This window comes from Oxyura jamaicensis, chromosome 10, assembly GCF_011077185.1.
Source record: "Oxyura jamaicensis isolate SHBP4307 breed ruddy duck chromosome 10, BPBGC_Ojam_1.0, whole genome shotgun sequence".
Taxonomy (NCBI): Eukaryota; Metazoa; Chordata; class Aves; order Anseriformes; family Anatidae; genus Oxyura; species Oxyura jamaicensis.
In genome coordinates, this window is record NC_048902.1 from 6,305,769 (window position 1) to 6,322,699 (window position 16,931).

Consider the following 16,931-nt stretch of genomic DNA (forward strand, 5'->3'; position numbering starts at 1 on the left):
GGTCTTTAAGGCCCCTTCCAATCCAAACCATTCTGTGAGTCTTTGTCCAAAACCACCAACCAAGGAGTGTCTAGTTTGCAGTTCACCATTAAGAAAATGGTCTGATTTTAATTTGCTCTTTTTTGTATCTCAGATAAAGCCAGAAAGGTTTTCATTTCTCACTGGAGTCACCCAGAGCCCATTCTTGGAGGCAGCCTTATGAGGAGTAATCTTACTTCAAAGTTCAGGTATGGTGGCAGTTACTTAATCCAACTTCAGACTTCAGTCAGTCTGGCATCTCCCTAAAGCCTGCACTTTTTTTTTTTTTTTTTTTAAGTGATATACTTCCTAAACATGACTTTTCTATTTCTGTGACATAAATGCGAGCACCAGGACATATATTTTTTTTTTTTTTTTTCCCTCTGGGAGGATGACCAAGCACTGGCAGAGATTGTCCAGAGAGGCTGTGGAGCCTCTTCCTTGGAGACAATCAAAAGCCACCTGGACATGGTCCTGGTCCAGCTGCTCCAGGTGGCTCTGCTTGAGCAGGGGTTGGACCAGATAGTCTCCAGAGGTCCCTTCCAACTTCAACAATTCTGAGATTCTGTGACATAGTTGGGGATCAAAGCCACCACATCCCAACCTACAGTTCAGCTTTTGTTATTAGCAGACATGGGAGTCCACAGATTGTCTCTCATTTCACAGTAATTCTTTTGTTTTACTTTGAATGGATGTTGCCTAACCTACCAGTGGCTAGTTCATCTAGTGGTTAGTATAATCTCCTGTGAATGGAGAGATGGGGCAGAAATCACATCCTGAGGATGAGAAAATTAAACTTGGAATTTCAATGTCTCAGAGAGTGCTTAAGTCATGGAGTTTGCCCTAGAACAAATGGCACTACTTAGCACTAGTTCTAGAAGAGCAATGGCTTCCATAAAATTTTTTTTGGAGATCCAATATGTAGGTGAAGGCTTCCAGATGCAGTGCTTCAAAGATGAATGCTAATAACTAATTCTAGATTATGGTCAGACAAATTAATACTGAGCTGTTAAAGCTCTGCCAAGACTGAGGCATTGCTGGCTAGAGGTACAAAGAGAATTTTACATGCCTCAAGTCTTAAGATAGAAATCAAAGGTGCCCCCAAGTTAGGACAACAGAGGGGAGTTGCAACTTTGAATTTTCATGCCTAAATAATACTAAAACTTCAGTTTTGATCCATGAATCTTTCAGAACTAGCCCAAAGCACAATCTCCAAATTCACTGGTTAGTTTTTAAGCCAGATTTCTTGTATGGTGCACTTGACACAGCAAACTGTGATGTAAAAGAAGACACTTTCAAGGATAGGGAAGCTAGACTGATCCAAAATAAATCTGAGGATATTTATGCTCTTCTTGGTAAAAAGGGGAGCTTAAAAGGTGTTGGGGAGTCTTCGCATTTTCTTGCTATCAAGCATTACTTGATTTACGTAACAAAAACCTCTTATATATGTGCTGAAAGCACAGCCTGATTTTGTAATTGTCGATCTCTTGAGGATTAAACCTAATACATACCAAGATTCAGAAAAACACAAGATTTTACTAACAAAAAGAATCAAGACAGATTTTTCCATTAGAAGCTGAAGTTTTATTACAGGATAACAGTACATAAAGCACATCTAAAATCGATGTGTTCAATGCACTTAATAAAGGTAATGTAATATTAAAGGTACAGTTTCTAAGTACAATATAACAACATTCATATTAGAATGAAAATTGGAGTATTTAAAAGACAACATTAAATCTCTTATTTTTACAGTCATATTTACAAAATGAATCAAAATACTTTTTTTCGGGACTGAGTAAAATAACAAACTTGAGTATAAGCAGGCTATCATAAGAGTGAATTGGAAAGGTCCATGAAAGTGAAAAGTTACGTGATTGGGTAAAGATCATTAGCAAAGGTTTAGTACAATGCCACTTTAATATTCCTCTTGATGGCTTACATTTTATGGTGGCTAGAAAAGGAATTTATACATACTGTACATAGACAGCATACATTTACATGTACAGTATAGTTTCATTTGAAGTTGTATTTACAGAAATTTGAGCATATCACTCAATGAGGTTTTTGAAGTTCATGTGCTTAATCCTTAAATTGACGTATATTGGAAATCATCATTTATTCTCATTTTGTTATGTTGAACATTTAGTCAACAGGGAAAATATGTTAACCAAATGCTTTTGCATAAATATATCAAACTATTAAAATTAAAACAATAGGGAGAACGTGTTCCTAGCATTATAAGTTAGTACATACAAATTTTAGAGCGACTCCTTTTCTTTTTGAAAACATCAAAAGGTGACTTAAATCAATAAGGGAAAATAAAATTGTCATGGCTTATATTTAAATAAGATTGTAGCTTCAAGAGGTTTTTATAATTATCCTGATAGTGTTTGCAATTAAACATTCCACTTATGAAAATATACGCACGGTGCAGTAAAGTTTGTATTTATTTTTAGGACAACAGTATGTTTGCTGTTTAAAAAAAATTATTTATATATATATATTCCTTGAATTGAGGGTATAAAAGCAGTGCATGGAAGCCAAGAATCATGGCTTTAAAATTCACTACCTTCTATTATCAAAAAGTGCAGTAAACAGAAACAATTGTATTTAATAAATTGCTCAAAAATCTTTGCTAAAGATCTTATAAATTCAGTAATATTACAGAAAAAATTCTAATAAATATTTAAAAGGTTAATTACCTCCTTAGTTAGATATTTGATATCCATCAGTTTTTAAGAATTAACACGAAAACAGTATCTAGAATGAAAGGAACAGGGGATAGGAATACTTTTAAGGGTACATGACTATGTAAATTAAGGTATATATGAAAAATAAAAACAAAACCCCCAGACCTGACAAATGTTGCGAATTCCACTCCTTAATTAACTTTAGTTGTTAGTGGCTGTCCTCAGATATGTATGTGTGATTTATAAAGCATACCCAAGGACTGAATTTAGCCATCGATCTATCATTGAAGATTTACAGAAAATTCCTATTTACAGTAACTGGAGTTAAGTGTGTAGGCTTAGCCTAGTGACATCTGCGGTTTGAGTGTGTACAGATCCTATTTAATGTGAAGAGGGAGGAAGGCACCCATCAGAATAACATCTATAAATATCAGATGCCACAACAAGATAGAAATCTACAAACAAGCCAAGTAACTACCTCCCTTTTAGACAGACAGCATATTGTAAATAGTTTATACTGCTAGATTTGATTCTTTTCTTGTTTCTGATACGATACAGGCAGACTGATTTATTAACCAAAAGGGTAACAAGCTGGACAGAACATTTTTAGTAATGTTAGTAATGTAGAAGAAAATTCTACATTTGATATCAAGTATCTGTACCGGTGAAGTAATTTTCTCCTTATTAAATATACTATAGAATAATTTATATAATGACACTATGCATTTAAAGAGAAAACCATGTCCCAAATCTTGTACTCTGATACAGGTACATGTTGGGCATATGTAGGTGTATATATATATATACACAAATATATATATATTTATATATAGTTATACTCAGTGAAATTAACAAGACCCAAAGGTGGTATTGTCTAGGAATAAAAGGGGTTTGTTTGCTTTTGTTCACAAAAGTAACTTATCTAGCACCACACATCAGAAAAACACAAAAATAGCACACTCTAGTTCTAAACAGCTATGTCTAAAATAGATTATATAGTAAAACAGATATTATACAGCATAATGTGGTATTTGATAAACAGATAAATATTTGCACTGTGTAGGCTGTTTATAGTATAACTTTATCTATACAGAATGAAAGCAAAAAGTTAACTGTATAGAGGTGAGCAGAACAACATTAAATATTATGACTCCAAAGCAGAGACAAAGTTAGTTGAAAGAATAGAGCAAGATAAAATGTTTACAGGCCATTACAAGTCCTTAAATTAGTAGTAAAATAAGGAATCAGTTGCTCAAGTTTAAGAAAGCAGTAAACAAGAGATTGCATTTACATGCAGATGTCTAAAACTTGTATTTCTTTTAAATCTATGCACAAAAAGTCATTTGTTTTTATTGCTTGACATTCAGTTATGGCTAGAGTATTTTTTAACCTTTTTTGTACTTTGGAAACAAGAATATTGTTAAAGGTGCCATAAAAATGGACAACATTGAAAACAGTTTGCAAATAAACCACCTAACACTGCAGTTCTTTATACATTTTAAAAAGCCTTGTCTGGGGTTTGTCATATGTTAAATATATTTAAACTGGGAAAATACATTGTAGCTTGAAGCCTCCCATTGGCCCAAACATCCAATACAAAAACACATCTCCAGAAAAGGAGCAGGCAGACAGTACAGTTACATATAAAGAAGCAGCCAGTTAATGTCCTAATATTTCAAATATTCACCACTGTTCTGTAACTTGTTTCTAAATCAATGTAGAAATGAGGAACATTTTGGATTTAGAAAGGTGTACAGTACGTATGCCTTTTTGTGAAATAAAATTCACTGTATTGCTTATGAATTCTCTGCATTAGAAACAACAGCATTGCAGATTTCAAATTCCTGTAAAGTTTATGCATTAAGACTCTGTGGGGTTAATTTAGGTTAGTGTTTCTCAAACTGAAAGTCACAACCATTAAAAGTTGCCAAAGTGTTTAGATTATTATCAAAACACTCTGTCAGGCTCACACAGCTCAGTTGTATGTGAATTGTAGCAGCTCTGTTCGCCAGCGCAGACAGGCGCCCTGTGCTGGCCAGGGAACTCATCCTACTCAGTGGATGCAGCTCAGCTCCCCTGGCGTGGAGGGGCTGGAAGAACTGGCTGTTGGCTGCCTGCACTTGTGGTAGCCATGGAGTTACTGCTGAATACCCAGCAGCAGCTCAGTTGCTTTAGCTAGGCAAGGCGGCCAGTAATTACACCTGGTTCTCACTCCCTACCCCAGGAAAACTAAGTTAATTCCAACACACAGAGCTCTATGAAGAAATATAGCCCAGAGGGACTGTGCTTTCAGAAAGCTTGAGAAACACTGACTTACAGGAAAACAAGTACACAAAGGACATAGGAACACTGAAAACATGCAGGTGTTAACAAAAAGGTGTGGTGTCACACATCAAGATGAACAACTTGATTGTGAAGGTCAGCTTGAAGAAGTAATGAGATTCTGAGGGAAGACAAAGAAATGAATATTGTGGCAGAAGAGCTGAACCTATGAGTATTGATCTGAAGCCTTTATCATGTTTTATTTCTTATTTGGATAGCCTACTTATTGCTATAAAGTTATTGCTATATTCTACCGATGATAAAGGCAAACAAACAAAAGACAAGATAAAGAGCAATGTTACGTGTGAAATAGGTAGAATACAGCTTTTATTTTGATGTTAAAATTCTATTTAGTACCTGAATAAAGTTCCAAAGATAGACTGTATATTAACCTAAATGTTACATATTTTTCCCCTCAAGTCCAGTGACTTAGCATTATTTAGTGAGCTACTAACACAGTACTAGGATTAAAGCACATACTGTGATGATTTTTAAATAAATAACTCATTTAAATTTTAAAACTTTTCTTTTTGTTCTATTTGGTATCCTTATGCATTTGCCCTCATTTCCACCAAATGATTTACTGACAGAAATATTTAAGCAAAAAGAAAATAGGAGGTTAATATTCAAATATATTGATGGAATGCAACGTTTAAAGTAATAAATATTAGTATTAATAATAAAAGTTTAATTCTAGTAGTTACATTTCTCCAGCTAAGGAAAATAAATACGTTTCCTCTGTGCAATCTAAATGAGCTAGGACAGGTAGAATTTTGGATACTGACTACTCAAAAGCAAATTGCTTCTTATTTTGGGATATTGGATGATAAATGCTGTTTCTGACACTAATATTAGTAAATTTATCTATTTTGGGGACTTCAAGAATTTGCTGGAAAAAATCATACGCTGTTTGCACAGCTTGTACTGGCAACCTGTTTGTTCATCAAGTACAGACTGGGGAACATCTGTGTCAATCCTTAGAGCCCAAAACAAGATACTGTAATGTTTGGATCACCCCACTACATAATTAAACTAGTTTTAATAGTATGTTTAATTGATCGGCAAGTATGAAAAGGAGGATTTCTGTTGAGAGAATCAGCAGTTGGGATTTTCTTCTGGTGATGTTGCCAGAACACAAGCTAATCAGGAGGTCATACTTGCTAAGCAGTTGTCTGCCTTAGAAAGCCATTCCAAGCTGAACTGGACCGTCAGCTTGCAAAATATTAAGAAAGGTTTCCCTAATGATTACATGTAACATCAAGTAAACAACTGGAAACCATAGACCCAGTGGAAAACAAAACAGTAACCTAAGATACTGGAGAACTGATGCTTTTTGCAAGAAAAAAAGACGTTTTATAGAGAAATTCACTCTCTTCCTGATCTAGCCAAAGTCTTGAAATCTTGCTCATTTTGTCCATAGTTGCTTATTTACTTTCCTACTTGCATTTTCAAAAGAATGTGAAGCCACAAAAGAAGACTAACTGTGATAGGCTTCCAGAATCATACAATTTGGCACTTAAGAGACTTACTAGACATTGCTGGTTTTTGCTACTGTTGTGATCATTTGAAATTGATGTACTAGATACAAAAATGACTGACTTCAGCCTTAGTGTTTCTTTCCTGTCAGTTTTTTTGCTTTACCATGAAGCATAAGTGACAATGACAGGCAAGGTTTGAATTACTGTTCTTTTATTCTGTGTGAATTTACTCCCAAAACCTAATCATTGCATTTTCATTCATATTGTACTATCATAAACTGATTTGTTTCCTTTGACAATTTAAATACTGAAAACCCATTTTATATTGCAAAACACTGAAAGTCACCTGGAAAAAGTCCTATGATTATAACAATGTCCAGAGGTTATTGAAATTAAATTTCAATCATGATCTATTAATGAATCAGCATTCATTTATTTGCTAAAATATAATTGCAAAACCTTTGCAATTGTTAGGAGTAATTTTGTTTGGAAGAAAATAAAGACCAAGGAGCAGATAGATTGCAAAACTGAGTCACAGAACGAGGCACACAGAGAGCATTTAGTTAAAAAAAAAAAAAATCTATCCAGTTCTCTTGTGCCTGGGGAGAGAGGGGAAGGGAAGAAATATTAAGAAAGATTAGCTTTTTTTTTTTTTTTTTTTTTTTTTTTTTCCCAACATAATTTGTCCCACCAGTAGTACTGGCCACCCTGTTGAAGAGTTTTAGAAGATCCCTGAGCACATGAGTTTCTGACTCTTAACACCAGCTCCAAAACGATAGGGCCTCTGTTGTTGATAACAAGATGGATTGTCATTCACAGTTAAGTCAATCATAAGGTGCTTATATATTTACCCTTTTTTTTCACCAATCAGCACAAAGAACTGTCAGAAAATAACTTTTATTTTTCTTTTTAAATAATAAAAGGGCACAAAATTATTAAACAATCAATGTTTTGTGACAGTGGTTTAGGATTATTATCTGGCTGCCCCTCAACAACAGACAAGTGATTCAATCGACATTCCTTAGCAAAAAAAAAAAAAAAAAAAAAAAAAAAGGCAAAAAAAATCCTGTACAAATATGTATTTTTCCCTGAGGGATCAAGGTTACACCCGCAAGTGCTCTATGTACATATTGCACTGTAGAGGAATGAAGAACATGTGCAAAAAAAGCAACAATGATTGAAGCTTACTAATCAAACCTTTTAATCATGACTGCTATGTCATCTTGCATTTTGGAATGTCGGAACACAGCTATTCCTTAAATCTACAATGTAAAAAATGAAGAAAAGAAAGAAAAAGAAACACACACCTCTACTATGGCACATTCAATGAAATAAAAAGTTTTCCAAAGACAAATAGACAAATTCCATCAAGAAAATAATACAAAGTTCGTTCATTTGTGTTTTTTTTTTTGTTTTTTAGAAAAATTACATTACTTTCTTTCATTGTTTCACATTACAAAATCTTTTTTTTTTAATGTTTACACAAATCACATTTTATTGCAGGAATATTTCAAGTGCCATCAAATATTTATAGAAGGGTTAAAAAAATAGAAGTCTCTCTAAAGTGGTCCAGACAAGGCTTTGTATAGAATAAATCTTTTTTCCACCTTCTGTTTTTGTCTTAAGTATTTTCAATACATTTATTTTCTTTTTTTTCATTGACACTTAAGAGCCTAGAAGCAGCCACTCACACGTACCCACGCATATATTCATGTGCGCACAACAGTACTCTCTCTCACACAGAGGTGCACATACACACACAGATATCTTGGTATCCATACTAAGATAAGCTTTAATAAAGAACAACCAAACTTAAAAACAGCCTCCCTTTTCACCTCATCCCGTAGTTTTTAAAAGCCATACAATGTTAGAGATGCTGAAGTATGTTAGGGCAGTCCAAATGACAGTATACTACACTCTTTTCTAGAAAGTCAGAAAATATCTCTGTGGATTGATATTATGCCCAATGAAAATCTCTTTGCAGACCCCAATGAATGGATCATTCAAAAGCAATATATTACTTCTTCAGCTATCCTCACGTTTTTGTTTGTAGTCAGCTGGGCAGATCACGAAGATACTCATGTGAATATCTACTGCCCCCCAGTATGGTTTTTAACTGAATAGTCTGATTGTCTGATACCAGGCCACAGTCCCAGAGTTCTGCAGAGTGCACTTCCTCTGCCGCATCAGGTTCTCGCATGGCAGTCATTCCGGCCAGCTGCTCTGAGGCTAGTCTACATCCCCTTTCATAATGGCCTCTGTGGCAACTGCCGTCTTTTCAGTACATCTGCCATGGCTGTATCTCTTTTTTCGTTGTCTCTACCAAGCGAAACAAAGTCAGTAATACTCTATTGCCAAGTGGCTGCTAACTGTGATCAGGAAAGCAGGCTTGCTTGGGGTGTGTATGCACAGCCTGTTTGACAAGGTGCTAGTACACAGGAGCTCCCGCTGTGAAAAACAACAGCAAGTAGGTGCTGCATATCCTGGGAGATCATGTCACAAGCCAATTCTAGATGTAACAGGCTTTCAGTTAAGGCCTTATTTGGAACCCTTCTATGATTATGCATTTTATTATTAAATGCTCCCAAATTCTGTGTTGTCAGTGACTTACGGGTATAAATACTTTGAACTAGATACTGAACAAAACCATTGGTGTTTAAAGGCCTGGTAAAGTACTAATATTCATCAGGAAAAGATAGGTTAATGATGTGACTGAAAATTAATCCCAATTGCCTGGTAGTCTACCTATTTTCACAAACAGGAGTTGTATCTCACTCTCTAAAAAAGTACAGGTCTTACTTCATTACTCATTAGTTGACACTGAAATTAAGTTTAGTTGATCTTTAAAGGACTAGCACCTAAGGCTGGTCACATTCAGAAAACATTTGTTAGTTAAAAAGGTTGCTTTAAAATTAGGAACACATACTGGAATCAAAGTACCGTATCATGCCAGTTACTCCAGTAAAGTAAACAATGATTCTAGGAAAAGGTATCAGTGAGACTGCAGAGAGTGTGTGCTGGGCTGGGAGCAGGCAGGATGGCGCAGTACAAGGACAGCTCTCTGGACTTGTGCCTCTATCCTGGTGCTCACAGAGCTGCAAGTGTTCCTGTCCATCTCTCCCTGCTTTCACACCATATAGAGGAATGATAGCCAACTGCTATCCAGTGCTATCTGTAAGCTTCCCTGATGAAAAAACAAACAAACAACAACAACAACTTTAAGAGAGGTCATGGCTCAATGGCTCAATTTGACCCCACAGGAAACATTCAAATTCACAGAATAAACCTCTGTTTTGCTTGTAATAATCTGCTGACCTAGTTCTTCTTTTAAAGTGGTTAGACTTCAGTGTGCTTCTGTTCAATTCAAAGTTACTTTTCAATGACTGTATGTAAGAGATTTATTATCTTTAGAAATGGAAGTGGTGGAGTGCATTGTGGGTTTTTTCTCCTCTTTTTTAAAGTCCTATTTTTTTTTCATATATGCTTCATCATAAACTTCATTTGTATAGATCTACAACACATCTGGTTGTGTGTGCTCTTCTCAACCAAAAGCAATTATGCACCTCTGGCATAAACAGCTACAGTTTATTTTTTGAGGTGTTTTAGTGTGGATATATTCCTTTCAGAACTAATTTAATTTCTGTATCTTGCCACATTTACTCAGAGACAGTGCTATATGTAAAGAGAATGGTAACCTATTAATAAAGATGGCAAAATTTGGCTTATCAGTTGGTTATGCAACACAAGAATCACGATTTCAAAATGACAGAATGTAGATTTATGGTATTTGTGATTTCCAGGCATTAAACAGAGTCCAAAACAATGTTTTCTAGCAACAGTGGGCCCTTATTTTATTGGTCTGTCCTCATGTGATAAACTTTAAAGTGCATCTATTCAATAAAGAGAGCAATTCTGTTCAGCTACTTTAAATTGAACTGGTGGATGTTTGAAGAATGTGGGTCATTGTCTAATCTCTCTGAAGCCAAAACCAAACATCCTGTGGGTTTTGATAGGATAGAGTTTGGAGTTTGAAGGCATTGTTTACAAAATGGAGTAAAAAGTATGTAATATTATGTCTAAAAATCAATTTTCCACATACATGTCATACACATACTTTTACTGTAGATACAGACTTGAGTAAATCCCTTCAAACCTGGATTTATCTTGGGCTTTGTACACTTTGTTCAACAGTCTGATTTTCAAGGGTGATGCTTTATTCTATCCGTAAGCGATCTGTAATTGCTTAGTTTAACTTTGTCCAAGGAATCTGAGCACCTTTGAAAATGAGGCTTTTGACTTGTGTGCCTAAATCTGAATCTTGGCATGTAATTTTTAAACATCCAGGTTTGAAAGATTTGAAAACAAAAGTACCTTTTAAATTAACAGTTGGAAAGCTGATTTTAATTTAGAAACTTTTTGTTATTTTCAAACTCTGTAAAAAAAACTTTGTAACCATTTCAGGATATGACCAGCCTCTCTTTAAAAGTAACATGGAAAACAGCAGCATAAATACCTCCCAATGTACCAGTACCTGCCAAAAACCCTTTTCAGTTAAACTTGAATTTCTGGTGCACATGCAACACAACAATGAACACGCTAGCATTTAATTTAAAGAAAAAGGTGCAAAATGAAAGTGCCTTATCAATTCAACAAGAAAAGCTATACCAGTAACTACATTTTATATTAATTAAAACAATATATAAACAATATCTCTTTTGCTATATATAGTCTTCATGCCCATTTACCCTGTAATATATTATAATGCTATTGTTGCTATTGCTATGGACCCTTTTCATGCCGTTCTGTCTACTGGCAAACAGTGGTAGGTGAAAAAAATCGTCCTTCATGAAACAATGAGCAAGTTGTGCAAACTGATGCTGAAATCTCTGCAATGCACACCAGTCGCTGATTACTAGGTGGACTCTCTGTTCTGATCAACAAATTGATTGTTCTGTCAGAAGTCTGGGCAGTGAACTACAAGAGAAAACAACCTTCTGATATTAGTACCCTCAGTCTGTGTAAACAGAGGTCAAGGATTGAGAAGCTGAGACAGAAAAAGGGTCCATATTTGTAGGCATAATGGAAATCATATGCATGAGAAAAACAAGTTCAACTTTGTTTCATTGTTTCCCATCCTTCGCCTGACCCCGACTGCCAAGAGATGTGCAGTGTGTTGGCTCCCTAGGTCTGTGCAGGGCCATATAAAGTGTCTTGGTTTTCTTTTTTTTTTTTCTCTTTTTTTTTTTTTTTTTTTAATCTTTTCCTTTCTTTTGTTTAAATGTTTGTACTTCAGACATTCTAGAAGTGCTTAGGTGATACGTTTACCCATCAATTTGCATCGCTGGCTCAAATTCTGAAGTGAACAACTCCTTGTAAAGTGGAGGAAAATGAAGTCGTACAATGTCTGGGTATATTGCTTTAAATGCCATAAGCTTTTCTGTATGTCGTCCACACAGTGCTCTTAAAGTAGACACTTTGCATATTAACTGTAAAAAAAATGAACAGAAGTCACAGAGTCATACATGGAACCAGGCCTTCTTAGGATTAGAGCTCTCTCAAACATATGGAATTCACTTCAGTTGTTTACCTTAACAGTGACATTTCAGAAGCATAGTAATGTCAGATTAAAAAAAAAATGGGGGGGGGGGGGGGGCCAAGCCACTAAAATGCTATCAAGTAATGTACGAATACTGTTTGTGAAAGAATCTTTCCTTGAAGTCACTAGGAAAATGTATCACTTGCCTAGTATCTAGGCAATACCCTGAGCACCAGATTGATATGGAACTATTTCCTGTCTGGACCTTTATTCATGCTACTTAGTTACTCCCTTGGAAGAAGGCATGGCTGATTGCTCTTAAAACCCACTGTATTATAGAGGGAAATGGCAGTATAATAGACCAGGCTATTTTCATTTATGCCCAATAAAGGTAAAATGAAATTGTCATGAAGAAACAGATCAGAAAAATCTGTACTTGAAAATATGACTAGGGTGGTCATTGAACTTACTGAGCACACATTTGTATGAAAGCACTGGAAGAAACCTTCCGACAAAGGTATCTAAAGTATATACTGGGAAAAGAATGATATGAGCTAGGACTTGAGATTAGAACAGTCTGGAAAGCCTAGACTTTTATACTGGGCTGTAACATCCTGCTTGTTGTAATTAATTCCATGGTGTTAAACTAAGCATGAACATTCCTTCTTTGTAAAGTTCTGCAAGGAACTACGCCTGCAAGGAAGTGCCTGTCCTTCCCCTGTTATTAACTTTTTCTTTTCTTTTTTTTTTTTTTTTAAATCAAACTGCCTTTTCATTTTTGAAAACTTATGTGATGATACTTTAGATTAACATAATAGTATGTACTATCTCTTTTCTCTTCCCTAGCCACCAAGATTTGGAAAAACTGATGAGAAAAAGACTGTGGGGAACTCACAGAATGCTGAGGAACAAGGTTACTTTGGGTATTGTGTCTTGTTACAACCTAGTTGTCATGCAGACAGAGGTTTCATGAAGATCAAGGCATGCATGTTGGAAAACTGAAATAGTGTTCTGCATGGCAGAAATGTTGTTTATGACAAATAGGATAAAAACCTTGATGGCTTTTCATTTTCATTTCGCATTTACTAAACCATACTGAAGTACGGTTTAGTGAATGCATAAAAGCTTTTACATTGTTCATAAGAAAGTGTACTTTCACAGTCAGGTGACGTGACACTGTATGATTCATACCTTTGTTAGAATTCCATCTTCTCGGTGGTTCTTCTGTAGGACGTGCTGAAGTGCTAGCTGGATCTTCTGTTGAAGTTTTTCAATTTTTACCTTCTCCTGAAGCCATGAACGATCTAAATAAAAATGGAGTTAACACCTCTAGTACTGCATACATCCATCACACTGCATCAAGTAACACTAATTCTGATGCAAATTTGTATTTCCTGTTTACAATCTTCCTTACATTTTAACACTCTTACATAGGAAATGAGTTTCAAAATTCATAGGTTTTGGAATACAATTATTACTTGCATTTAAAATTACTTTTATAAAGCCCTCAATAAGAAGATTGCTGTGTATCTGAATAAGCTTTATTAATTATTTGCTAGTAAGGTCTTTAAAATGCAGGGTGTTTACAAAAAGAAGCTAACAAATTTTTAATGGGAAATGAATAGATTACATAATGAACAAGCAGTTGGAGTGGATCTCTTTGCTTAGATCTACAGTGACATACAGAAAAATCAGAAGCAATATTAAGCTATTCAAAAAGTGCTCCTAAACTTCCTAGCAGAAATGAAGGATTACCTGCGACATCTGGTGTGGCAGAACTGAGGGATTCTGTGGCTTAAATACTAAGACAAAGGGCAAACATACTTCCATCACAGCAAATAGCATAAGAATATATTTATGATGGAGTCAATAAACTCACTGTTGCTAATAGACTCTTACAACACATACTACTGAGTCCACTATGCTGCAGTTTAAAAAAAGACTATTTCCTTTGGTCTTATGCCAGACACAAACTGACTTTCTCCAGTGGTATCTTATTTCACCCAACCTAATAAGTCTTCCCAGTACCTGGAGTACTATGTGAATCTGTTTGAGATAATCTCAGAAAAAAAAAAACACATTTTATCATGTGCTTGTGACAATTCTGCTACAGCTGCAAGCTCACATTCATGGGAAGTTGACTATATCAATTCAATGCTGTCCACGTTCTGCCTGTCCCACCTAGATTGCCCTGGTGATCTCAATCAACATGCATTTAAGCTTTTGAAAAGAAGCTATGTCATCAACAAGGAGAAACATTGGAAAACATGGGTTTAGATTAGAATTTCCAACTTGATTTGTTCTTAAATTTATGTTTTAAATGTATTTATGAAAAAAAAATGGTCCTGAGGGACCAAAAAGATGTTGACATTTCACACTGTCTGATAGTCTTAGCTTTACCATTAAAAAATACTTCAAAATAAAAATGAACTCTACCATAGCAACCTAGAGCAGTATTTTCTCTCTTACCTGCTGACATTAAAACAAATGCAGAAAACAAAGCTATTTCATCTTCTGTCAGGTGCATAGAACACAAACTTTTTCCAAATTCAAACACAAAACTAATGAAGTCTTCACAACCTGCCAAAAAGAAGGTACAGCTCATGCCAAATAGTTTAAAACCGTTTCAAAGCTACCCAGTTGCTGATATATTCAGATGAAGATGAAACATGGGTGTAAAATACTTTATGGGTGAACATTCTTCCCCTTAAGGACTGTTGAGTGATGATAGTGAGATTTCACTCATGCATGATTTTTTTTTTTTTACCTATTCAGCCTATTTTATTTATTTATTTACCAATTTAAGCTATTCCCACAAGTCCCCAGCTTCCCCACACCCTGGTACCCAGTATTCTGAAGGCTTTGTAAATTTTATCTTTTTTGTTCTTTTGGGGTAAATACAGATAAAAACCAAACCATTTTTGAACTCAAAATTATTTTGGCTTTGTTGGCATTCTAAATGAAACTTTCTCATTTCACTGTGGACTGGATGTTTTAAATGTGTACTTGAAAAATGCTGATTTTAAGAATATTGAGCACACAGAAGAGGGAGGGGAGAAAGGCATAGAAGGTACATGCAGGAGCAAAAGGAGAAGCCAGGGTCTGAAAGCTTTTCATGCAGAAAAAGAACTGTGTCTCCTTTCATCCATTCTCTTGCTCACACAGGTGTAAGTCAGGTTACTGCTGCTGTTAAACATGCTGTTACGCAGTTCACAAAAGCTGAGCCCTGCTTTGAAAGGGACTGCAACCTCTGTTGGAATAGGGTTCTCCTCTGCATATCTCAGCCCCCAACCCAGCTTAAATTTCTGGGTGTAGTTGGTAACAGATGAAAGTTATGTTTCATTGGATCTAGTAGCAGGTGGAAGCCCACATCTGATCCTGCATTCTCTGAATTGTTTGCACTCAGACTTTGTACCTTGAGGTATTTTAGAAAGGCATGGAATACTTCAGTAGCTGTATGGTATTCTTCACTGCCATATTGTCACTGCCATTTTTCACTGCCCTCCAAAATGGCTTACATCCCAAATTTAGACCCAAATAAATGCATCCTTTTAAAATTAGAAGTATAAAAAAACGTGCTATGATGTTGTTTAATTAAAAATTATTTACAATATTTACAAAATAACTAGATTTTGCATATTACAAGACACTCTTAACAACTTCAAAGCAGTAATGTCAGTGTATCCAAAAGAGACTTAAAGTTTCCCCTTTTTTTCAACAGGATACATCAAACTTTACAAGGGATTATGAAATCTGAGCTTCTGTTCTTCACAAGTGTGTCCAAACTGATCTACCCTGATCTAAGGTACGTGACGGATTTCAACACCAGCAATCCTTTACTGCATGGAGTTAAGCTGCTCTGTCTCCTGAAATCAGCTTGGACTCAAACAGAGCCAGCACGATTGTTTACAAAATAAGCAGTTTGAGCTTTTCAGCTCTGTTTTTATTCGAATACTACAAGCTGATTTTTTCAAGGCAGCTGTCCCTCTTGCTCTTCTACCTTACTGTTTTTATTCGGTGGTTTAAAATGCAACACTTGACGTTTCCTTACCTAAGGACTTGAAAACCTCTGGGCTAGCATACTTGCCATCAAAGTAGACTGTGTTGTTCTGGGAGTCAAAGGCACGGCACATTCTGATGAACACAACCTCTAAAGACCCTAAAACAGAAACAATGTATGTTTGACTATTTAACTAGAGACTTCAGTTGCAAGTGAGGATTAAAAAATTTCAAAATGCTCTGCCTTCAGTATAGATTGAGTAGGGTAGTAGGTTTCTGTGGTGCAACAAAGAATAGTTCGATTTGATAGTAGAATTAAAATAATTCCCATAAACCCCTTTAGAAGTTTTTGTAAAAGCAACTTAGTTAATGCTAATAAATATTTTTCATTAGAATAATGAAGTCTCTGAAGTCAAAACAGTTCATTTAGATTATGCTCACAAAGCTTTAACAGCTTTGTCCAAGTATTCTGCATTACTTCTACAACATCTTGTGTAGGATTTTTACCTTCAAATATGTTATTCACTATTAGTATGCAAAAAAAAATTGAATCCAACTTCTTCATCCTTACACACTTATTGCTCCCTTTGTTCATAATAAAAATTCCATACATAGACTTGAACTCATCATAGAATGGTTTGAGTTGGAAGGAACCTTAAACACCATCTAGTTCCAACCCCCCTGCCATGGGCAGGGTACAGCTTCTACTAGATGGAACTCATTCCATCCAGAGTAACCAAGAAAGCATATTATTTCAAACAGAAGACACACAGAATTTGTACATTTTTTCTTGTACTATTTTAAATTATCATTGTACAACATGTATATATGTATACATAAGCACTGTATACAGGTAGCACTTTCCTCAATCAAAGCTAATAGAAG

At 35.4% G+C, this 16,931-nt stretch overlaps 1 protein-coding gene and 1 long non-coding RNA gene across 8 annotated transcripts in view; one reads left to right on the plus strand and one right to left on the minus strand.

Annotated features, from left to right (window-relative positions):
* On the plus strand, window positions 1-16,105 carry LOC118172213. The gene is made up of 3 exons (XR_004753589.1): window positions 1-227; window positions 12,894-12,960; window positions 15,769-16,105. It is a non-coding gene; the product is annotated as an uncharacterized LOC118172213 (long non-coding RNA).
* The window catches only part of RORA (RAR related orphan receptor A), a 379,776-nt gene continuing 364,424 nt past the window's right edge, over window positions 1,580-16,931 (minus strand). For all 7 annotated transcript variants that reach the window (XM_035335972.1, XM_035335969.1, XM_035335967.1 and 4 more), the window contains 4 exons: window positions 16,099-16,206; window positions 14,517-14,627; window positions 13,239-13,351; window positions 1,580-11,997 (listed from right to left, as the gene is read on the minus strand). In XM_035335972.1, coding sequence (XP_035191863.1) covers window positions 11,833-11,997; window positions 13,239-13,351; window positions 14,517-14,627; window positions 16,099-16,206 — 497 coding nt within the window. In that variant the 3' untranslated portion in view covers window positions 1,580-11,832. The remainder of the gene's footprint in view (window positions 11,998-13,238; window positions 13,352-14,516; window positions 14,628-16,098; window positions 16,207-16,931) is intronic.